Below are 25,148 nucleotides of genomic sequence, written 5' to 3'. Positions count from 1 at the left end.
CTACACAGGGAGAGAACTATACTGGCAGACAAAACTATCCACCATAACAGACACTGGTAGACAAACTGAATCAGACTACAAATATTATTGATATTGTTGCACCAAACTCACACAACTTACAACATAAACACACAAATAAAAGGCAGAATTATGCAGAACTAACTGAAAAAATGCGCAGCTTATGGGGAATGATCTTTGTGCCCATTGTTGTCTCCACCATTGGTGTCATCCCATATGCACTACACATAAGCCTACAGACGTTACATAGAAATGAATACACACACATAAAACTACAGAAGGCAGACATTTTTAATACATGTCACATCATGAGGAAATTCCTTAACACAAAAACAGTCCCCTGAATCAAATACACACGCATACACACACACGACATAAACTGCCCTATGTCTTGGTCTAGGCCCGATGTAGGTGGTTGCAACAGGACTATCCCAGAAAGTACTCTGAATATGATAATAATAATACTGGACAGTAAGCTGACTAGTTTGACAGTAAGAAAGCCTCAATTAAATGTTGTGGTATAATCCACTAAGATCTACATGTTTTAAAAAAGCTAGAACACAAAGGGTCCTGTGCATTCCAGCAACCATTTGGAAACAACAGAAGGTCTTTTTCCATGTGTTCCTCACTAAGCACAGTACACCACTAGTTTGGACCTTTGGGAAAACACATTTGAAATAATGGCTGATAAAACTCAAGGCTATCCAACTGCTCTGACCCTGAGACAATGACCTGGGAAACGACTGGGACAAGCAACTGCTGGAATGTGACCTAAAGTGTGCTCTATCAGATCCAGATGAGTAAATGTGACCATGAAGCATCAGCCAGTGGCATTTGGGATCATAAATTATCCTTGGTTCACAGGGTTTAATGCTACTTAACGTAGGGAATTAAAGCTGAAACCAATCAAGTGCACCAGTTAATTGTTCAAAGGTGGGACACGTGACATTTCACGGCAGAAGGAGGACAGGCAGAATTCAAGGAGGCCATGTCATGAGAGTAATGACCGCATTTGCTTAAGATAACCCCAGCAGTTTAGTTTAATGTATTCTAAGCATTAGAAGAGCGGGATGGGCTGGCCCTTCCTAGTACTACAGTTAATGTCATAATGTCACTACGGCAAGGCTCCTGTCTGACTTCCATTTAAATTCTTAAGTGTTGGATAATTTGTCTGCAAAAATGTGTTTCTCGTTTGTTATTTGCTAAATGATACAGTGTGGCCCATTGCCTTGAACTCTAACCTGCATAATATTGGGTGCAAAAATGTAAAGAAATGGATACAAATAGATTTATTATTTCTGGGTTATCTATTAAATTGAATACTGGGAGACCGGGTAATGCTTGTGGTTGGTTGGCCAGTTGGCAAACATCCACCACATCCTCTCAGTTGTGAGAAGTAGATCATAGGTATATGATACAGTATCTGTCATTCCAAAAGATGGCACATCACAAACATTTGTGGTAATAAAATGCAGATGACGTTTGCAGACATTTCAGAAACTGCTGATCTACTGGGATTTACATACACAACCATCACAAGGGTTTACAGAGAATGGTCCAAAAAAGGGAAAATATCCAGTGGGCGACAGTTGTCTGGGTCAAAATGCCTTGTTGATGCCAGGGGTCAGAGGTGAATGGCCAGACTGGTTCAAGTTGATAGAAGTGCAACAGTAACTGAAATAATCACTCGTTACAACTGAAGTATACAGAAGAACATCTCTGAACACACAACACAATCGAACCTTGAAGCAGATGGGCTACAGCAGCAGGTGACCACAGCGGGTGACACTCCTGTCAGTTAAGAACAGGAAACTGAGGCTACAATTCACACGGCCTCATTAAAATTGGACAATAGAAGATTGGAAAAACGTCACCTGGTCTGAGGAGTCTCAGTTTCTGCTACGGCACTCAGATAGTAGGATCAGAATTTGGCAACAACAACAGGAAAGCAGGGATCCATCATGCTATCAATGGTTCAGGCTGGTGATGGTGGTGTGATGGTGTGGTGGATATTTTCTTAACACACTTTGGGCGCCATAGTACCAGCTGAGCATCGTTTAAATGCCACAGCCTACCCGAGTATTGTTGCTGACCACGTCCATCTCTTATGACTGCAGTGTCCCCATCTTCTGATAGCTTATTCCACCAGGATAACATGCTATGTCTCAAAGTTTAACTCATCTCAAAATGGTTTCTTGAACGTGACAATGAGTTCACTGAGCTCAAATGGTCTCCAAAGTCAGCAGATCTTAATCCAATAGAGCACTTTTGGGAGGTGGTGAAATGAGAGAATTGTATCATGGATGTGCAGCAAACAAATCTACAGCACATGTGTGGTGCCATCATGTCATTATGGACCAAAATCCCTGAGGTATGTTTCCAGCACCTTGCTGACTCTATGCCATGAAGAATTAAGGCAGTTCTGAAGGCAAAAGGGGGTCCAACCCGGTACTAGCAAAGTGTACCTAATAAAATGGATGGTATATACTGTATATATATATATATATGGTTGAAAATAGTTTTACTGTCAAATAATGCAGAGTACGCGACACGTGTTTCGCCCTAATTCTGGGCTCATCAGGCGTACACACATATATATATATAAATACTGAATGGTATGCATATTCATAATTGACATGCTATTAATAATGGAGCAATTAAATAAGCATTGCATAATATAACATAACATTGTCAAGTCCGCTTAATCCAATTTAGGGTCATGGGGAACCAGATGAGCATGACTCTTTAATTTAATTGAGCCTTTTCAACTTACAACTGAAGCATCCTAAGTAAATAAAATCCATTAACTTGTGGATATTTAATTTTATTCATTGCCACCTTAGACTTGTGTAATCTTTGCTGTTTCTGCTCTAACATATTTCTGGCCTTCCTAATTGTTTCAATTCTCCATCAGGTCAACTTGTTTTAACTAATTAACATTATAGTGCACATTGACTTTGACATCCTCACCACTAAACTCTCCCTTGTTTGCAAACACTCTCAAAATGTCTTTACAAGAAAACAGAGTCCCTTGGTAATGGGTACTTTTGTGTATTATTCAGTGCTAATTATTCATCATTAGCAATTAAATTCACAAAGATAAACTAATTCTTCTTTCTGTTCAAAAGTGTTCTTGGAGTTTCTATTAATGAGATACCTTCTATAAAGATCTGGAGTCTAAGCTGCTCACTGGTCTATCTGATAAAGTTTGATACCAACATTTCCATAGCTGTAAACAATATTTATTTTAGTTATAGTTATGTAGTTATATTTTAGATATTTAACATCAGATTGTGCTTGAGGTAACAGTTTAGCATTCATTTACAGTAAATAGACTAAAGTCCTTGTAGGATGGGAATAGCTTTACACCAGGAGGTGGAGTAACATAGTTAAGACCACTGAACATGTCATGTATCCACAAACTCATCGGCTCGACTAACACGGCTTAAATCGGTTTTAATTTGGTTTGATGAGGATCACACAGGACATGGTCAAGTTCTTTGACGACCTCCATTATTTTCTAAAATCCCTGCGGGAAGTGCTGCTTTCAAAGAAAATGATGGAATTTTATTGACACGCTGAATTGCATGAGACTAGTTTAACCTGGTTAATCTTCATTGAGACGTGAACACACACTCGTTAGTTCCCTTAACGTTATGAAAAATAAGCTAGAAGCATTACATTTTTTTCAACAAGAAAAAATGTTACTACGATGTAGCAAAATGTTGAGGATGTAGCGAGGCTGTATTCTCTGTACCTGGCACCCGACTTGGTCCCTCTAGCGGTACCATAAGTACCCAGAGCTTGCTTAACACAGCAAGTACAACCTGACACAGAATTGTACCCATTTAGATGTGATGTACTATATCCATGACTGCCTTTTGATGAACACCTGATACACATCTCACAGTTTGTACAGTTTCAGTGCTAGATGATTGATTTCATCATAGTCATCGTTATTAGTGAAAGACAGTTATTTCATAATGAGTGAACAATGAAACTCAGTCAGAATTTCACTAAAAAAAGGTGTCAGGTTTGTGGAACAGGCCATACCAGGACTGGTTTATCCACTATGCCCTTCGGTATCAAGAGACTGAAAAACACCCACATGTCATCTGCAGTGAGAGGCTGACAGCAACTGTGACAAGCAAATGGTTTACAGTGACTTTTTCGATGCTGCTCAGCTTAGTGGTTCATTTCAACAACTATTTTCTCCACCAGACTATCATCAACAAATCGTAAATAGCCTGGATAGTCAAGATCAACAGACATCTTTAGATCGGGTTTACCCAGAAGTGGGCAATGAGGAGGAGCAGGATTGTCAGCAGTAGTATGAAGCTGACATCAAACTTGAACATCACTGAAACTTGGCCCGCTGAAGGCTACCAAACACATGTCAGTTTCATGGTCTGTTTTAACATCTGATGACCAGTTCACATCCTCATCATGCTTGCTCTATTCAAGCAACGGTTCTGTTTCAGTTTGTTCTAAAACTGGCCTTACAGCTTTTCATTTGCCATTGTGCTTTTGGGGGAAGGCTCCAACCAACTCATGAATATTGTTGAGTTACTACAGTGTTAATATAAAGTGGCAAAACGTTTAGAAATATTTATTTTTTTGAAGTATGAGGTTATTTCATCCAATAGATGGCAGCAGAAAACGTCCCGAGAGTTATTCAGGCTTAACACTGAAAAGCGGATTATTAAACATCATCCCGAGTTTGTCTCAGGTTTAACCACATTTACAGTCATATGAAAAAGTTTGGGAACCCCTCTTAATTCTTTGGATTTTTGTTTCTCATTGGCTGAGCTTTCAAAGTAGCAACTTCCTTTTAATATCTGACATGCCTTATGGAAACAGTAGTATTTCAACAGTGACATTAAATTTATTGGATTAACAGAAAATATGCAATATGCATCATAACAAAATCAGACAGGTGCATACATTTGGGCACCCAACAGAGATATGACATCAATACTAAGTTGAGCCTCCTTTTGTAAATCTAACAGCCTCTAGACGCTGACCTCCTATAGCCTTTGATGAGTGTCTGGATTCTGGATGGAGGTATTTTTGACCATTCGTCCATACAAAATCTCTCCAGTTCAGTTCAATTTGATGGCTGCCAGGCATAGACAGCCTGCTTCAAATCATCCTATAGACTTTCAATGATATTCAAGTCAGGGGACTGTGATGTCAATTCCAGAACATTGTACTTCTCTCTCTGCATGAATGCCTTTGTACATTTCAAACTGTGTTTTGGGTCATTGTCTTGTTGGAATATCCAACCCCTGCATAACTTCAACTTTGTGACTGGTGCTTGAACATTATCCTGAAGAAGTTGTTGATATTGGGTTAAATTCATCTGACCCTCGACTTTACCAAGGGCCCCAGTCCCTGAACTAGCCACACAGCCCCATAGCATAATGGAACCGCCACCAAATTTGACAGTAGGTAGCAGGTGTTTTTTTTTGGAATACGGTGTTCTTCTTCCGCCATGCAAAGCGCTTTTTGTTATGACCAAATAACTCAATTTTTGTCTCATCAGTCCAAAGCACTTTGCTCCAAAATGAGTCTGGCTTGTCTAAATGAGCATTTGCATACAACAAGTTACTCTGTTTGTGGCCTGAGTGCAGAAAGGGCTTTTTTCTCATCATCCTGCGGCCATACAGATGTTCTTTGTGCAAATTGTGCTGAATTGTAGAACGATGTACAGATACACCATCTGCAGCAAGATGTTCTTGCAGGTCTTTGGAGGTGATCTGTGGGTTGTCTGTAACCATTCTCACAATCCTGCGCATATGCCTCTCCTGTATTTTTCTTGGCCTGCCTGACCTGCTGGGTTTAACAGCAACTGTGCCTGTGGCCTTCCATTTCCTAATTACATTCCTTACAGTTGAAACTGACAGTTTAAACCTCTGAGATGGCTTTTTGTAGCCTTCCCCTAAACCATGAGACTAAACAATCTTTGTTTTCAGATCTTTGGAGAGTAACTTTGAGGATCCCATGCTGTCACTCTTCAGAGGGAAGGACGCACAACTTGTAATTGACCACCTTAAATACCTTTATATCTCATGATTGGACACACCGTCTATGAAGGCTTAACAAGCTCATCCAACCAATTTGGTGTTCCAAGTAATCAGCATTGAGCAGTGACAGGCATTCAAATCAGCACAATGACAAGGGGACCCACATTTGTGCACAGCCAGTTTTTCACATTTGATTTAATTTCATACAACTAAATACTGCGTCACTAAAAATCTTTGTTCGGAAAACACCGCAGTACTCAGATGTTCCTAGGAAATGAAAAACATACCACTGTTATCTTTTTGTTGAAAGGAGAGTCAATTATTATGCAGGCTGAGAGGGGTTCCCAAACTTTTTCATATGACTGTATATACAGTAGAATTCTGAGCCCTGGGGTTAACACTGTAGAAAAGAATATTCTTAAAGTTGATGATTTGCATAAATTCAAAGAGAATCATAAGCATATATGAAAATAAGTATATCCTAATGCAGTGTTTCCTAACCTCGGTCCATGGGACCCCCTGTGGTTGCAGGTTTTTGTTCCATCCAGATTCCTAATCAGTGACAACACCTGATAACACTGATCTCATTTACGTAATTAGCTGGTATTACTTTTATTTTACATTCAAAAAAGCACAGCAGCATGATCTTTACATTTATAAGACATTTATAAATATTTCTGCTTTTGCTATAGATTTAGATGCTTAACTCTCTTTTGTTGATTTCATTATATTTTGCCCTTTCTCCCCTTCATTGTATCTTATTAATGACAATTAAAACGAGCAGAGCAGACAACGCTGGCAAACAACACAGAATAATCAAAGGCTGCAACTACTTTAGCATCACACCCACTAATTAGTAAATAATGGATTAATTAAACAATTAGAACACCTAGAAAAGTAGAATGAAAATCAAGATGAAAATATTGTTAAAAAGAAAAAAATACATTATTCCCATATAACTTCTTGGTACATTTTAATATATATATATATATATATATATATATATATATATATATATATATATATATATATATATATATATATATATATATATATATATATATATATATATATATATATATGTATATCGATTCCCCATGAGGGGAGCAGTAGAGTGTGTACGCCTGATGAGCCCAAATGAGGGCAAAACATGTGTCATGTACTCTTTGCTTAATTTGACAGTAAACTATGCAATATTATATATATATATATATATATATATATATATACAGTCGACCCTTGACATACGACCGGCCTGACATGTGAACAACTTGATTTACAACCAAAATTTTTGTTTTGAATTACGACCAACATCTTGCGTTACGACCTGAATGCGGTCACGTGTATCCACTTGCGCGATTGTAAACAAACAGCTGAGAGCGTTTGTAAGCGTCAGTCAGAGCCCAGATACATGTGTTTGTGGAAATGTGTAATTTTGGTCAGTGCAGTGATTTATATAATTTATTTCAATAATTGCTAAGGAAGGAAGAGAAGGTAACGAAGGTAAAGAAAGCGATCACAATCAAAACGAAGAAGGAAATTGTGCGGAAATATGAATGTGCTGTTCGTGTGACCGATCTCGCTAATATGTACAGCATATCGAAATCCACCATCTCGACAATTTTACAAAGAAAAGATTTGTATAAGGAGGCTCCTTCCAAACAATAACCACCTTCCATTTCATTCTCCTCCTCCTCCCTTCCTGCAGCCCAAAGATGTCAAATTAAATGGTGAGTACAGTATGAAATTGTTGTTTCTGGTAGGTTAGGCACTTTTTATAACTTTTTGGTTAGTACAGTAGAAAAATTATTGGTGTTTTGGTAAATTATGCACATTATACAACCCTTTTTTATTATGAAAAGGTTAAGCAAGTGTTGCTGTGGGAGGTTCTGAACGCATTTTGGGTATTTCCATTATTTCTTATGGGAAAAATAGTCTTGACTTACAACCAACTTGAGTTACAACCAGCCCTCGCGAACAAATTGAGTTCGTAAGTCAAGGGTCCACTATAGATATATATATTACCAAACTTAGTTTTATAATTTCTATATTGTTCCCAAATCATAGAACTTGGGAAATAACACATCACTTAATTAGCCCAGGAGTCCAATTATAAACAGAAGCTGGTTGGAACAAAACCAGGGGGTCCCCAGGACCGAGGTTGAGAAACACTGTCCTAATGCACACTAAGGGTTAAACTATAAAAAGCCCTCGCCTGCATATTTTATTATTTTCCTCTTTGCAGCTGTAAACTACCAATATGTTGCTGCTAAGCTTAAAAATTTTATTCAAGGACACTGTGTATTTTGGGAAGGCTAAAACAGGCCATTGTTTTAAGAAATGCAGTTACTGAAGCCTTAACCATGAGAGAATAACCAGATAGGTCGTTTTCTTCCATTTGCAGTGGCTGGGCCTTTGCCTCCCTCTCTGCCTGCCTGCCTGGACAGGTGATGACAAGTCAAGGAAAATGTAGTTTATAAGAAACAGCATTTTAGGGGCGCAGCTGGACAATCCTCTAGCTCAGTATCTTATGTATGGGTTCGCCTGATTCTGACTTACTGGTGGGAATCAATTGATAAGTAGGTTTCAGACACTTGCACAGGATAAGGAGCAGTGTTGGAAAGTTTTGATCAGATGACAAACATAGGGTAAGCTGTTGGACATTAGGTAATGGTAAATACTAGCCAAGTGGGCACACTATTCTCATTAAGCTGAAGGTGTTGGTAGAGCTAATTAGAGGCAGGTCTAAAGCTACAAGATGATTGGGAGGCGGATGAGTAATGAGTTATATGATAACAATTGTAATAAAAATATGGTTTGCCCAATTTTGGGTGCTCATTTCATTTGATTTGGATCCGTGTATGCATCACGCAGTAAAACTTGATTTTGCTGCCTTACTGAGACTCCATGTGCCTTCTTTAAGCAGTGTGTTTCTGCCGCAACAACGCCAAGGAGGTTAAAAAGTTCTTGTTATGACCAATTAGGACAGGACTAAAATTATAGAGGCCCTCCTGTAATAATTACTTTACTTCACCACATAATGCAAGTGAGTAATGGTTTTACACCAGGAGGTGTGGTAAGTCAGTGCATGAAGTGGGCCAGTGTGGTCTGGTACTCCATAATGGCATTTCCACATTCTTAGAGTACCAGTAGTTAATGCATGTGTCCTTGTGAGTGCCATCAGTTGGACCACATTACAAAACTCGTATTTATAAGAACAATATGTCTGTGTGCACCTCCAGTTGTTGAGGGGGAGCATACTTTTCAATATAGATTGAGCATATCAGCATACCTTTAAACTTCTGAGGGATAAACCCTCCATTATTCAGCACAAACAGTACAAACAGTTCTTTGTTTTTCACTTCAAGCACTCGGCAAAATAATTGTTACTGGAGGACCTCTGTCCGAATTGTTCAAATGATGGAATTTTACAGGCATGTTGATTCTAATGGGACATGTTTAACCTAGGTTTATTTTTATGGACCTTTTACAGAAGGTAAAAGGCTCTGTAATCTTTAATTTAATGTAAATGAGTAGTCCGTAAGAAATTACTGACATGAGCAGTATGGACAGGACCAAAATTAAAGAGGTCAACCGAGAATTATTACTTTTGCCGCATTTCATGGTACGAAAATAATTTTGAATAGGCCTTAATTGAGAGTTACCAATTAACCTATAAGGCAGGTCTTTAGGATATTAGAAGGTTTTCCTCAGGAAAACCACACAAACACAGGAAAAATATGCAAAACAAGAATCGGAAACGGTGTATGAGAGACGATTTAACCTTTTCAAATAACAGATTTCAGGTAAACAGCCAGGACCTGAAAGTTTTGTCATGATGAACATAACTGCAGTGTATTCTGGGAAAACTGAAAAGCAAAGCAGGATTCAGAGTATTTTGCATAATGATAAAGTGAAGCAGGGCCTTGGGATGTTTTGTGTAGCCAGTCTGTTTGCAGCTTCAAACAGCTTTTAATTCCCATGGGAAAATAACCTTGAGCTTGTGATAATGATTTAGTAACATTCCCGTGTTTTGCAATAACGCAATAAACTTTTGGAAAATGTTAAGGCGCTGTCCATTAATGGAGGTGAAAACAAGTATGCCAGGTGCTCTTTTTGGGCAAGAAGGTAGTGGGAAGAGTGATGGCCTTTTATTTGACTTTTTCAAAATGATTTTTCCTTTCGGTTTCAGTTACTGTCTTATTACAAAAATGGAGCATATAGTGCAGTTGCTGCTTTTCCAACATTTATGTGGAGAGCTCAGCTCATTTGCTGCCAGAAGAAAAATGGATACCTGCAAGGAGCCTCTCTCTAATTGAAAATGGACACCTTCATTGAGCTTTATATTTTCTTAGTTGCTGGATTTGTACTAAAATGCAGAGAACATCGGCTTAATAATCAGGATGTTGACTGGTTCACTTTTGCGCGTAGCAACATGTCACGTGATGGTGATGCTGAGCAAGACGTGAAGGTTAGGATTGGTAAAGCATCTGTAATATTTCAACACCTTGGACCAATTTGGGTACTCAGTACCCTCACTACTCCAATCAAACTCTGTGTATATTCCACAGTTGTTCTGACTACCTTCCCGTATGCCAGTGAGACCTGAAAAAAGGCAACAAGTATAAACAACTCTCTTGAAGGTTTTCCATAGAAACTGTCTCAGAGCAATCCTGCACATATCTTGAAAAGATCACGTTAAATCTGAAGACTTGATGCTAAACAATGTGCGTGTTTTGGACATTGTTGAAAGAGGCAGATAGCAATGGGTGGGACATGTACAATGAATGCCATAAAGGGGATATGGACTGATTTCAACCCAGTCATAAATTTAGACATGCAAGGCCAAGAACAATGAAGAATATTTCGGGAGGATTAAGCAAACAAAAACATCTTTAGTGAAGACCGTGTAGAAGATATCGCTTTGAATTGTATTAGATGGAAGGGTCTTGCTACCCTATGGTCCAAAAGGACCAAAAAGGAATGAAGAAGAAGAAGAAGAAGAGTTACTGTTTTAATGAATGCCTTTTGCAACTAATGATGAAACCTCCTACTCTTAAACCGCAAGAGTGATTGGCACAGATGGGGCGCCCTCTCAATGTGATTGCACACTGGGGGTGCATTTAGCTTGATACTATGAATTAAATGTGAAATAAAAATTCCCAACAGAACATTATTAACAAATATTTGCAGGGCTATAGCATTCAGATTTGTGATTTGAGATCGTCTAAATAGAGGTGACGTTCAGGCTGTTGGAGGTTCAATATGCACACAATCATGAAATTGCACTCAGTAAGTCTCCTGTCTAAAGGAAACTGAGGCACATCTTTCTTTGCTGTCAGCAGAGCACACGATAGACTTGTCAGAAAAAATGTGTCCTTATTTTCATGCTCTCTTCTAGTCATCAGATAAAAGACATTCTGCTGACTGAGCTCTGCTTGGCAAACAAACTACAAGTTCATCAGAAATATGTTGGTGCACGAGCGCAGCTCTTGTCGATTCATGATGGTGAGTTTCCTAGGAAAACACCGCTTTGACCTAAGGAAGTCTGCAACACACCCACAAGGCATTTATTGTTACTTCTGGTTTGCATGAAAGTTTGCTATGTGAAACCTGTCCGAGCTAATTGGAGATTAAAACAAAGTAACTAATCATCTCCTGATTCAGCTTGATGCAAATTAATTAAATGCTTCTATTCCCACATCGAGTGTTTTGTTTCGTTCATTGTGTGTTGTCATTTATTTGGAAATATGAAGATTGTTTGTATAGGTCATCCTCACTTTTTTCGATGAAAACCAAAACTGACGAGGAGCCTCTAAACATGCCTCTGTTTACACAATCAAAGCAATCCTGCAGTTTTTCTTCTGCCTCTTTAGTCCAGCACAAAGGAAATGGAGTTGGAGTGTGAAAACATCTTTGGAGTCACAAATTTGTTTAACATGGACATATTTTAGATGTAAAGTGCTGTTTCCTGACTTGTGCCCCATGATGTCAGGATTGAACTGGATTAAACGAGAGTGTTGTAATGTATGCAGTGTACACCACTGCTAGATTACTGGAAACACATCAAAATGATCATTTCAGCGACTAGAAATGGTTGCTGTTGGTTTTAAATGTAATTTTTGCATTGTGAATGTTTACATTGGTATATAAATCAACAAGAAAGCTGAAAAATGCAGTATAAGCATGAAGAAACATATCATTTGTAAACACAGAAGACGACCCAGGCGACTGCTGTAAACACGTACCATTTTCGTCTGCTTCCGTGGTGGTGGTTATAATGATCTGCTTTGGCTCCTCAATCCAGGGAGTGGCATGAATCGCTACACTCCAGTCACTCCAGGTCCCAATCTCAGTGTCTTTGGCAGCGACCTGAATGATGTACTCCTTTCCCGCATAGGCATCAGTAATGGTGTATGAAGTGCTGTCTGACAGCTCCATCTGGAAAGGAAAATCAGACAGATGTATTAAACTGCACATGCCACTCTGAATTAACAAGGACTGTTGTGCACATTGATTCAGCAGAAAAAGCAACAACGGGCAAGTTGCCACCATCTGAAGTCGGGATGATTTAAGGACAGAGGAGCAGTCAAAAAGAGGTAGCGGCTTTTTTTGCGGAAGACATTCCATTCTCTTCAGCATGGCAGCACGCTGGAGTATACCATACATCAAATGAACGCCTACATGGTTACAGTTCATGGCAAAATAGCATTCTGATTTCTCTAAACAGAATATGCTGGGCTGGGTGACATGTTTAAAAATATGACATTTACACTTCAGGAGATGTTTGAAATATAATACGATAACATTCAGGCAAGGTTTTATTGTACAGTGTAATACATCTAAGAATGCATTGTGTAAAAATTAAAAATGTTCACTACTGTTTTCAGCATACCTGCTAGCTAATACAAATACTTGAATAATTATCAGGAAAAAAGAGGTCTGTACGTTGATTAAATTGTTGAATTAAAATTAATAATGACATTGGTGACATGACAGTCGGCTGCGCTGCTGGTTTATGTCTCCAAAAGGTGAAGCTCAGGTTTTGAATGTTCCCTCCGTGTTTCCATGGGTTTTACTCCGGGTACTTCAGTCTTTTCTGCCACATGCAAAATTAAGCATTAAAGGAATACTCCACCCAAAAATCATTTTATTTATATGTTGCTTACCCCATGCAGTTTGTAGCAATGGCCAAGAAAAGAATTTTAACCTCATGTTTTCATACAGAGTGGAGAAAATAAAGTTTATGATGCAATGCGGTGTTTGTAAAAGTACGTGCCAAGACCCAAATGGATTGCATGATGTCTGATCTTGGGTGGCACTGAATCGTGAATCACATTAGTACAGAATGGGTAAGGGTTGTGAATGGTTTCCAGGATAACTTGCAATAGGTTGTCACGGGCATGGGGAACTTGCCTTACCCGCAACCCCCCACTCCCAAAACAACAACTAGCTGTGATTCTCCAAGAAGGATGATGGGATGGTGATAGGGAGTGGGCAATCGGCGGCAGTTCTTCAAGGGTGACATCCCAAAAGGATGACAATTGGCGACGATTCTCCAAGAAGGATGATGTGTTGGCAATTGGTGATGATTCTACAAGGGGGACACTTCCCCCCAATGGGACGATCATCAGTGGCAATTCTTCAAAGGGGACAAATAACTGCACCCCACTCTGGGCGGCAAAAATTGGAGATTCTCGCAGTGGGGAAAGGAAGACGATTGATGTCGATTCTCCAAGAGGGACACCTCCAAAATGACAATTAGTGATGATTTTGCAAGAAGGACGACGAGACAGCAATCAGCAGTGACTCTACAACAGGGACACATTCCTCCCACGGAACAACAATCGGTGGCAATTCTCCAAAGGGGACAAATCTCCCCACCCCACCCTGGACGGTGATTGGAGGAGATTCTCAAAGGGGGAAAAGGACGATAACTGGTGTTGATTCTCCAAGAGGGACATCCCCGTCCTAAACGGACGATGATCGACATCGATTCTCCAAGAGGATTCCAGGACAACGATCAGTGGTGAGTCTAGAAGAGGGATAGATCCTCTGGACCAGCATTTCTCAACCTTTAAGTATTTGCAACTCGAGTTTTCATAACAGTTTTAATCGCACCCCCCTAACGTTTTTTTGAAAACCTAATATAATTTATTCCTATATTTTTTTGATGCCGATACACCACTACATGTTTAAAATTTTCCTACAAATAGCCAAGCAAAATGACACCTTTTATTGGCTAACTAAAAAGATTACAATATGCAAGCTTTTGAGGCAACTCAGGCCCCTTCTTCAGGTAAGATGTAATCACAAATAGCGAAATTAAGCCACATATGGCAACATTCGCACCCACTTTTTGTTACTTCGCACGTCGCAGTTTGAGAACCGCTGCTCTGGATGATACTCAGCAGTAACTGTTGGACACAAAAACATAAAAAAGTCAAGTATAGGTCACAAGTAAAATAAGTTTAACGAGCTATTAGTGACCAGTGCTGTATAGTGACAAAAGTATCCAGTGTCCCATTGTAAACAAAAGCTTTACAACTTAATTATGTCCATTTTTAAGCCAAAAATGTTATTGAGTATTGATCCACATCTTGAGATTTCACACATATTGTAGAACAGCATATCCAAGTATTTAAGGAAGGAAAAACACAAAAAACAAAACACTGACATTCAGTCATTTTAAAAGAAGACGTCACTTCACTTTGCTGCTCGTCTTCCGCTGAGACAACCTTTCATGGCCATGGAATCAACTCAGAAAGTCAGGGCCAAGAGCTGTTATTGACACTGAATGTTGTTTCCCAGACATGAATTGCTGTCTCGGTTCTGTAGACAATGATGACTGAAATAAAGCACACTTGGGATCGCTTATATTTTATCACTTTATACAGGCTTGTTGTAGTGATTGTAGTGACACAACCTGTGAGAGAACAAGAAGGTGAGGGTCTGCAGCAAGGTGGATGGAGCCTCGAGTGCTAATGCAACTTAAAAAGTAGGCACCCTGAACCGCATGGGAGGTCAGACCTGGCAACAAAAAGAAGATGGGCAGTGTGGCAGGAAGAGTCAAGAAGACAGCAGGAGACCATGAATGAACCTGTCAAGGACATTTGCTTGTGTCCGGGTGCCAGTCCTTCCTCTACCTTATCATGATATGTGTTTCCCTTATCACACATTTGGAGAATACTTAGAATGCAATCGAGTGACAAGAACTGAGTAGACGTTATAGGTATCAATCCATCCATCTTCCTAATTGACTTATCCAGGGCAGGTTTATGGGGTACCAGGGGTTTATCCCAGCAAGCACTGGATTGGATGCAGGGCAGAAACTATCCCTGGACAGGGTGCCAGTCCATCAAAGGCTGAAGATTTTTTGATTTTTGATATACTTTGTTAATCCCCAAAGGGAAATTGTCAGCCATTGTACAGCAAACCTGGAGCAATTTTCAGGTTAAGTGTCTTGCTTAAGGGCCCAACTGAGTAGGATCCCTTCAAGATACACACACACACTTGACCCACATTCACAGCCCAAATTCACTTATGTTTAAAGTTTAGTAAGTTTAATACAGATGATTTAACAAAGTCAGAGTGGCATTACAGAGCTGTCAAGTCTCAATTTTTTAAATGAGAGAGAAGGGAAGGACCCAAGGATTCACATTTGTTATGGACTACAAAACAAATGGATAATATTCTCAGAAAATGAAAAATCTACAATGTAATTAAGAAAAACTCTAACAAGCCATAGAATTAAATACAAGTTTCATTATCTGCTAGGCCTGGCGTCTAATTATGGAACTACTTAGAATGGACCGGAGCTGAGTAACCCAATATATACACATTGTAAGTAACTTCTCTTATGCGGATCAATACTGGTGAATTGTGATTTTCCTGCTTTGTTAACCTGGCATCCTTCTAGGGCCGTCACCCTCGTGCCTCCATTTTTACATGTACTTATTTGGCAGATGCCTTTATCCAAGGTGACTTACAACATTTATGATACAACTGGTGGCATTTCTTTTTGGTTTTCCAATGGGAGCACAGGCAGGTCAGGTGACTTGTGGTCACAAGTGTCAAGCAGTGGGATTTGAACCCACAGTCTCAGGGCTTGAAGTCCACTACCCCACATTTTTTTTTAAATAGGGCCCTTGTCTTGCTGTATGTCTTGTCTTTCTTTGGTGACCTTGAACTTTGCTGTAGTATAAAAGTGTTTTTGTGCAGAGCTGCAATAGATAAAACATGTCAACTTTTAAAAATGTAGGTTATTAGTAAAATAAGTTTTTGAGCTTGTTGTAAAATATATATAGGGTTTATCCTTTTAAAAGCCTTAAAACATTAATTATGAAAGGAAAAATGTTTAAAAATGCTTTTATACCCCCAGGCTTAAAATATATTTTTTGGGAAAAAAAAAAGACCCCTGGCACGTGGAGTGGATAGGGGGGTGGAGGGCACTGGATGTTCTCGTGCCAATTTCTTTAATGGGAACTCCTCCTGAACCGTGCAGCCGTGCAGACAGGCTCCTAATAGCTGGCCGAGTTCTATCTTATGTTTCTTCGAAATGTCGCATCACATAAATCTCTGTAAATGACCTGCGAAACCTAAGCAGACGCCGTCTAGCTTCTCAGTCGCAGACAGCAGCTGCTTTACAATCTGACTTGTCACCAGAAACATCAAACGCGCTACCTTGTCAGACAACCCGGCCATGAGAGCAGGATCAGCAGGAAAAGAGAGCAGCCTGACACGCCGGCCAGACAGGGTGACTTTATTTATTCTTTTTTTTTTATAGCACCTTTCCATCTAAACTCCCATCTTTGTGTTCTTTATATATAGAGAGACGCAGTGCGTATTCATACAGTAACAGCTCCTCTGCTCCATTGTGACAGAAGGGAGGCAGAATATTGAAGCTCAATTATTTAACTAATGAGAAACATGAAGTGAATTTATTTTAAATTTGCCAAAAAGGAATCGATAGCAAAACGTTTCCCATATTCTTTGGCAACATCTTGTACATCTAATTTCTTTTTTTCCTTTATTCTTCCACGAAGGAACTGCTAAATAAGCAGGACATTAAAGTGTGAACAGTCACTTTGAAAGTAAAGCCTGATATTGAAGTTCATGCAGTTTTTCCGGTGAGATATTTTCAGACAGCCAGACAATGGAGCTGATCAGATTAAACTCGGTAAAAACACTTTCTGCTGCGTCAGCCTTTTCTGTTGTAATCTTATTCATTTTGCATGACTTGAGTAATGGGATGCTGCAATAAGACATGGAAAGGGAATAGCAGGCCTGAGTTGGCACCGCTTTGCGTCCCTCCCTCTGTCTGTCTGTCTGTCTGTCGAGCGGGAGCGGCTAAGTGCCGAGACTCCATGGGCTTAGGCAGCTGCTGCTTTTTGCCCGACATCATCAATACTCCCGTGTTTGAGCATTCTAACCCGGTGGTCCTCAAGTTCAGGCCTGCAGGGTTTTATTCCAACCAATTTCATCTTTTAGTTGGACTCCTACCTTTGTGTTGTTTTGTATCAGATGAGAAATGACAAACTAGGTATGTCTGTTACTGAATGAAGCAGGGAATTTAGATGCAAACCAATAACGTTTAGATTTGTTTGATGTTGCGTTCTTTTTAAATTGTCTTACAAATTGGTAACACTAAAACACCTGCCTTTTAGCAGGGAGTGGTGCCTGCCCTGGTGACTGCTGGACTTGTCATTAATTTTCAGTATTTGCACATAATTAACAGAAAAAGTGAATTACAAAAGAAAAAGACAGAGTTAAGCATCAAAGGATATGGTGAAAAATAAAAGTACTTCTAAGTGTTGTAATGAGAAGTGAATCGAAATGATGACGCCTTTTATTGGCTAAATGACCAGATTACAAGCTTTGTGAGCTTTCGAGGCAGCTCAGGGTCCTTCTTCAGGCATGTTGTAGTTTTGTATAAATGTAAAATCTAACTCTAGTGCACTTTTCAAAAGATCAATAAGAGGAGATCAATAAAACAAGGTAAAAATGACTCGCTCGATGTGAAACTGCTTGGGACAAAAACCTGCAGCCATTGGGGGAGCCCAGGACTGAACTGGAGAACCCCCAATTGTAAAGGAGGATGACTCAGTAACTCTATGGAAAAAGCCACCCAGCAGTAAAAAAAAAACCATTAGATTAATTCATTGGAATTTAATAAATACACAGGCACTCATGTACCATTCCAAGTGATGTGCAATCAATTCAGTTTTCCACTGGTGGACACCAGTCAAGCTCTCAACACATCCCAAGAGGAATTATAACATCCACCTGAGCACCATTTGGGAGTATCACAGCAAAGAGTCTGATTACTTACTGTAAATAACTGAGAGACTTTGGTGTTAATGTTTGCAGTGCACCATATACAGTATGGGAAGGTGTTTTGTAATGCATGTAGCAATAAAATGTATTGAATTTGTCAATCCTACAGATGGCGTTTCACAAAAAGTCTTTACTGTAAATGCATTACATTTGCCATTCCAATGTATGGTGCACAAAGACATTTGTCATAATAAAATGCATTGCAATTTCCATTCCAACAGATGGCACATCACAAACATTTGAAATAATAAAATTCATTACATTTGTCATTCCAACAGATGGTGCATCACAACTAGTTGTAGTAGCAAAATTCATTGCCTTTGTCAATCAACAGTCTCTACTAAGTTGGCCTGAATTAGCAACTGGTTTCCTGATGTGTGTGTCAATTTACCATTATTTTCACTAATCCATTGCCCACCATACAAAGTTATCAGTCGTTAGCATTACATCTATAAACCTTGCTCATGTGGCCTGAGAGGGGTCAAGAACGTCAATACCATGCTGCTATTGTCAGCAAATAACACCGGACAATAGAATAAGCCTGTAAGACTGTTGGTTTTTTTTGTTATTTGTAGACCCTTATTAGGAATATTTATTTGCATTTTTGATTCTCTTTCCTTTTTTTTTTACATGTTTTGGCTATTTTTAAATTTTTCTTCCTATCCTTAGCAACTGGATTTATACACAGATAAGTGTAGTTTTTGATAACCTGACTTTTTGACAGTTACTCCTTGATGAGCATATTCACATTATTGTTTGCAGTGCACCACCTACTAGAATTCTGCAATGCATGTAGTAGTAAACTGCATTGAATTTTATATTCCAACAGATGGCGCATCACTAGCATTAACACTGCTTTTATGAATCCCATAACAAATGGAGTATAATAGAGATGTAGCAGTGAAATTGATGCACAGAAACACATTCACTTGTCATTTTATTAAGGTGACTATACATTTATATATACAGTAGTATATATATATATATATATATATATATATATATATATATATATACATACACAGATATATACATGTATATATATAAAATATATATAGTCATGTATGTGTGTCCAAGGGTCACCTTCTGGGCTAATTTGAGGCAAGTATTTCCACCCTGGGACACCAGGGGGAGTTATTGCTAACTCTTTTATCACTATTATCACTGACAGCTTAGAGAAGAGACCCACTAAGTGTAGTTGTCCCTGCCCTTTCAGGTCCAGGAGGTTAAAAGATTGCTTTTTTTAGGCATTGCTCTTTCACTCACCTGTTATTCTCAGTTCTTTCATTTTGCAAGTAAACAGGGTGGCCCAGCTGGCACCACAATATTTCTTTCAAGTCTTGTCCTTGCCTCAAATGATGACTATATATACATATATATATATTGTCACAGGTGGCTGGGGGTGGTACCCAGCCAAGATGCCCCGAAGGAGTGCTTACGCCTCCCCCAGACCACGTGGGGGCGACCACACTGGTGGCTTTGGGGACCATGGGAATTGAGCTTGGAAGCTCAACCCTATAGGGGCCCGTGGTCACCGCCAGGGGGCGCCCCAATGCCTTTGGAGCCCTGGCCCTCAGCACTTCCGCTGGGGGAAAGAAGACCAGGGACATCGGGAGTGCTTCCGGGTGCGCAGCCGGTACTTCCACCACACTGGGGAGTGCCGGCAGGAGCTAATCGGGAGGCACCTGGAGCACGTCCGGGTGTGTATAAAAGGGGCCGCCTCCCTCCATTCGTTGGCTGGAGTTGGGAGTGCAGAGGACAAGGTCTTGATGGAGAGGAGTGGAGGCTGCCTGAAGAGTGAAAGAGGCATTGTGAGGCCAGGGGACTTTGGGGGTTGTGTGTGCACTTTGTAAAGAGTAGACAGTTTAATAAACGTGTTGTGGGTGATTTAAACATGTCTGCCTGTCTGTGTCCGGGCTGCTTTCTGCAATATATATACCAAAATTGGTGTATTATTTTGTTTCATGACTTCATGGTGAAAGAATTGAATCGTACGGATGCTTTAATCACGTTCCCTTCATGTTCCTGTCTGGAGTTTGGCGTCATAACATGACTTTCAGCCAAGACCGACATGATGAATAATGTTTATTAGTAATTCTTACAATATCACATATTTTAATCCAAAAATCATCACATTTTTGGAATTTCTAAACAATAGTTGTGTTTTTTTTGTGTTGCACAGTCCTGTTTTATTTGCAGGTCCACACTGCTGCTTCACCTCCTACTAGTAGTGCTCACAGGTGGCGCAGTGGTAGTGCTGCTGCTTTGCAGTAAGGAGACTGTGGAAGATTGTGGGTTTGCTTCCCGGTTCCTCCCTGTGTGGATAGCGCTTTGAGTACTGAGAAAAGCGCTATATAAATGTAATGAATTATTATTTTATTATTGTAGTAGAAGCCTCTGCACTCGGCCTAACGCCTACTGTATAAATTTGGGTGACATGGTGGCACAGTGGTAGCTTTTCTGCCTTGCAGTAAAGAGACTGGGGTTCATGTCCCAGGTCTTCCCTGCGTGAAGTTTGCATGTTCTCCCCGTGTCTGCATGGGTTTTCTCCCACAATCCAATGCATTGCAGTTTTGATGGATTGGCGTTACTCAATTGGCCCGAGTGTGTGTGTGTGTGTGTTTGCCCTGCGATGGACTGACACCCTGTCCAGAGTTTGTTCCTGCCTTATGTACTATGCTAGCTAGGATAGGCTCCAGGAGACCCCCGTGACTCTGTTCAGGGCTAAGTGGGTTAGAAAATGACTGACTGTGGTTACCGACATTTTGAGTGGAAACACCAACACATACTGGTGACATTTTGCTTCACATTTCAGAATCAAAATTAATCTTCTTTGTGGATTTTAGTGGCATCTGTGGCAATGTTCTTCAATGAGGATGAATGCAAGGACAAAGACACATGACACTGAGGCGCCATCATGGAGCTCCTGTTCAACGATCCCACAGTTTTATGAGATGTGAGAAAGAATATCCTTGAAGAACTATAGAAAGTCCCTTTTGTTGCTGTTACTGTGAACCTTATTTCAGTTTCTCTTTCTCCTATATAATATGTCAAATTCCTTTAAAATACAAGACAAAGAGGCCTGGCTGCTGAAGCCAATGTTTAATTCATTTAGGCTCTATTTTAAGGTTGAATGCCTGTGCCATGTACACATTACTAGCACACGCTTCCTCTCTTTTGACACTGCCAGATCCATGATGTTAATATCAAATTAACCGCACAAACATACTGTGACATGGGCCCTTCCATATGCTGCAGCAGGCTGCTAGTGAGGCTCTAATGGTTCAAAGGCTGCACTGGTCGTTGTCTATGTTGTCTACTCGCTCTCTCCGTGTCTAACCAGATTTTCCTCGAGGTGTTTTCTTTTCTCTCACACAACCCTCCAGAATTTGCAGATTAGTTTAAATGTCCGTTCTAAACTGACCTGCATGTACTGTACGTGGGGTGGTGTGTGTAAGTGAGCCGTGAGATGGACAGACCAGCACCGTCTCCTGCCTTCTATCCAAGTACTGCCAGGACAGGCCATGACCCCGTCTTAGGTTATGTGGAGATTCCATATTGGCCTGACGTATGTGTGTAAAAGTAGACATTATAAAGGACTTGTGCTTCATCCCAAGATATTTTCTGACTGAAGCACGTTTGAAAATGTTTGTCATGTTATAAAATAAAAGAACACACTCAATTTATATAAGGGCCATTAATAGCCCTTGCCTCAGCTGACTTTGACCTTTGAGTGATTTTCTGCTGAGTGTGAAGCGGCAGGGATGAGAATCAGCACCTCTAAGACAGAGGTCATGGTCCTCCCTCAGAAAAGAGAATGAATTGCTCCCTCCAGTCGAGGGGGGAACAACTGTGGAACAAGTGGGGAAGTTCAAGAGCCTTGGGATCTTGTCGGCAAGTGTTGGAAAAAGTGAACGTGATGTAGACAAGTGGATTCTAGTGGTGGCAGCTGGTTTACGGGTGCTGTACCCATTCCATGGTGGTGAAGAGAGAGTGGAGTCTGAAGACAAAACTCTTGGTTTACCAGTCGCTCTACTTCCCCGTCCCTGTCCCATTTGTAGTGAACCTGATTGTGATTGTGATAGTAAGTGGCAGAAATGAGGTGGCCTCGCAGGGTGGCTGAGCTGACACTCCATGACAGGGTAAGAAGCTCAGCAATTTGGGAAAGCCTCAGGGTAGAGTCGCTGCTTATCCAGATTGAGATGAGCCAGTTCGGGTGGTTAGGGTATATCGTAAGGATGCCCCCCTTAATGGCTCCCCCTATTGCCGCTCCAAGGGTATCCATTGTGTGGAGACTCTGAAGGGGATCCAGGGTTGCTGGAGGGGTTACATCACTCAGCTGGCTTGGAAACTCCTGGGAATCCCCAGGAAGAGCTGGAATCTGTAGCTGAGAACTGGGAAGTCTGGGCTGACTTGCTTGGCCTGCTGCCACCACAACCTTCATTCGAAAAAGTGATTTCAGAAAAAGATGATTTTAAAGCACTGCAGCTCTTCCTGGATGTCCTTACTGATAGTTAATCCTGACTAGGATGCCCTCAGATGGACTTTTACTGTTACTAGCCTTCTAACGACCCTGGTCACAACTCAGATGGGACCATCCAAAAGGCCCCCAAGCACCCACCAGTTGATGACTTACAATATTTCCAGTGTATCAAATACATAATTATTTAAATAAAGTCCCACTCAGCCCTTTACCATGTCAAAAAATAGGAAGTCAACGGCTTTGTATTGGAATAATTGGGTGTGGATAATGAATGAAAGAATAAGAATTTGAGGATAAAATTGCAGCCTGACCAGACACCTATGATGCTTCTCCATTGTTGTTAATTCCGCACGTACAATTACATTTTTATTAGAAACAAAGTCCAAAATCAATGTGTAATCTGCTGAATTGTCCATATACAGCAACCGTTTACATCATAAAAGCATATCTGACTCCCATTGTGAGACCCTCTTTAAGTTTCCTGACTGGACTCCACACTTTTCTGATGGTCAGTGTTTTGAGCTTCGAGTTCATTTTGTTCTTTTGTAGGATTGCTGGGGATTTGCTCCATAAAGGCGTCTGACTTACAGTATGTGACTAATGTGCTGCAGTCGAATCCACTAAAGCCGCGAGCTCTAAACTCGTCTTTAGCTCTCCACAGAGCTTGTCACCCATGCCTGGGTTTGCATTTGACAGAATGTTCATCACAAAATCGGCTGTAAAGTTAAATGGCAAACACAAGTCAAGCATAAGCTGGTCACCATGTCCAGAGTTTTAATGGCATGTTTCGGTTTTCTCCATGCTCACTTTAACACAACCGTTCTCTGACCTGCTTCATCTAATTCATGGTTGTGAGGGGCTGAAGGTGTGAGGCAGAAAACAGCCCAGGGTGGAGCACCAGTTTAATACCAGGCTCACTCTGTCAGACATTCAGTCCCACCTGGGGCAAATACGGACTTCCCAACCTGCATGTCTTTGAGGATGCAGAGGTGAAAGCAGAGAGCTCAGAGGAACTCCACACGGACACGTCTAAAACATGCAAAGAGGGTATCTGGAGTAGTGTGTGACCAAAGAATTAAGGAGAAGTTTGAAGGTCAGGTTTTTAAGACTGTGGTGAGACCAGCAATGATGTATGGAGCTGAGACATGGCAAGTAAAGGAAGCACAAGAAAAGAAGTTGGATGTGGTAGAAATGAGGTGGATGTCTGGAGTTATAAAATGGGACACAATAAGAAATGAGACAATCAGAGGTACACCAAAAGTGGTGGAGATATCTCAGAAAGTGTAGGAAAGTAGGCTGAAGTGTTATGGACATGTGGTGATGAGAGACAGGGAATATGTGGACGAAAGTGAGATGGGAATGAGAGTATAGGGGAAGAGAAAGAGGGGGGAGGGGAGGGGGGGGGGGCAAAGCAGAGGAGGATGAATAAAGTGAAAGAAGACCTGAAGGAGAAAGGGTGGAAGAGGTGCAGGACTGAACTGTGTGGAGAAGGCTAATTGAGCACGTTGACCCCATAGAAGTGGGAGAAGATGAAGAAAGAGAAAAAGATGAAACTCCACATGGACAAACAGCAGGCCATTGGGCTCAAACCATTGGTGTCAGAAATGGGGGGGTTCAAAGGCTCAAGTCCCTCGTCATTCACTCCCACCTGGACTGCACAAGACTGTCTAAACCCCAAGGGGGACAAAAACCACTGCTACCCACCCACCACGTTTTGCAACATCATATGTATGTTAGCAACTTCAAAACCAAGCTCGTCTGTATCAGAAGTCCAGGGCTGAGTCCAGGGCTACAGGGGATGAGTTATGAGGAAGGATTAAAAGATCTGAGCCTTTACAGTTTAAATAAAAGGAGATTAAGAGAAGACCTGACTGAAGTGTTTAAAATTATGAAGGGAATTAGTTCAGCGGATCGAGATGGTGACTTTAAAATGAGTTCATCAAGAACACAGGGACACATTTGGAAGGGTAAATTTCGCACAAACATTAGAAAGTTTTTTCTTCACAAAGAGAACCACAGACACCTGGAATAAGTGACCAGGTAGTGTGGTAGACAGTAGGACTTCAAGGACTTTCAAAACTTGAGTTGATGTTATTTTAAGTAGAATTAAGTAGATAGGACTGATGGTCTTTATTGGCCTGAATGGCCTGTTCTTGTCCAGATTGTTGTAATTTTCTAAAATATCTTTAACAAATTGTTGGACACTGGGCTCAGAGGTTAGGCAAAACTTAAAAAGCATCATGAGGAGGAACAAGATGACAAAAAGGGGGCAAAAAACATGATAC

The 25,148-nt window shown here is 40.5% G+C and overlaps 1 protein-coding gene across 1 annotated transcript in view; it reads right to left on the bottom strand.

The window, feature by feature from the left end:
• Positions 1 to 25,148, bottom strand: part of cntfr (ciliary neurotrophic factor receptor) — a 766,412-nt gene that overhangs the window by 9,711 nt on the left and 731,553 nt on the right. The window contains exon 9 of the mRNA XM_028805014.2: positions 12,293 to 12,485. Coding sequence (XP_028660847.1) covers positions 12,293 to 12,485 — 193 coding nt within the window. The remainder of the gene's footprint in view (positions 1 to 12,292; positions 12,486 to 25,148) is intronic.

The sequence above is a fragment of the Erpetoichthys calabaricus genome, chromosome 7 (genome assembly GCF_900747795.2).
Source record: "Erpetoichthys calabaricus chromosome 7, fErpCal1.3, whole genome shotgun sequence".
NCBI lineage: Eukaryota > Metazoa > Chordata > Cladistia > Polypteriformes > Polypteridae > Erpetoichthys > Erpetoichthys calabaricus.
The sequence above is the reverse complement of the archived record's forward strand: the minus strand, read 5'-3'. Positions and strand labels throughout refer to the sequence as shown.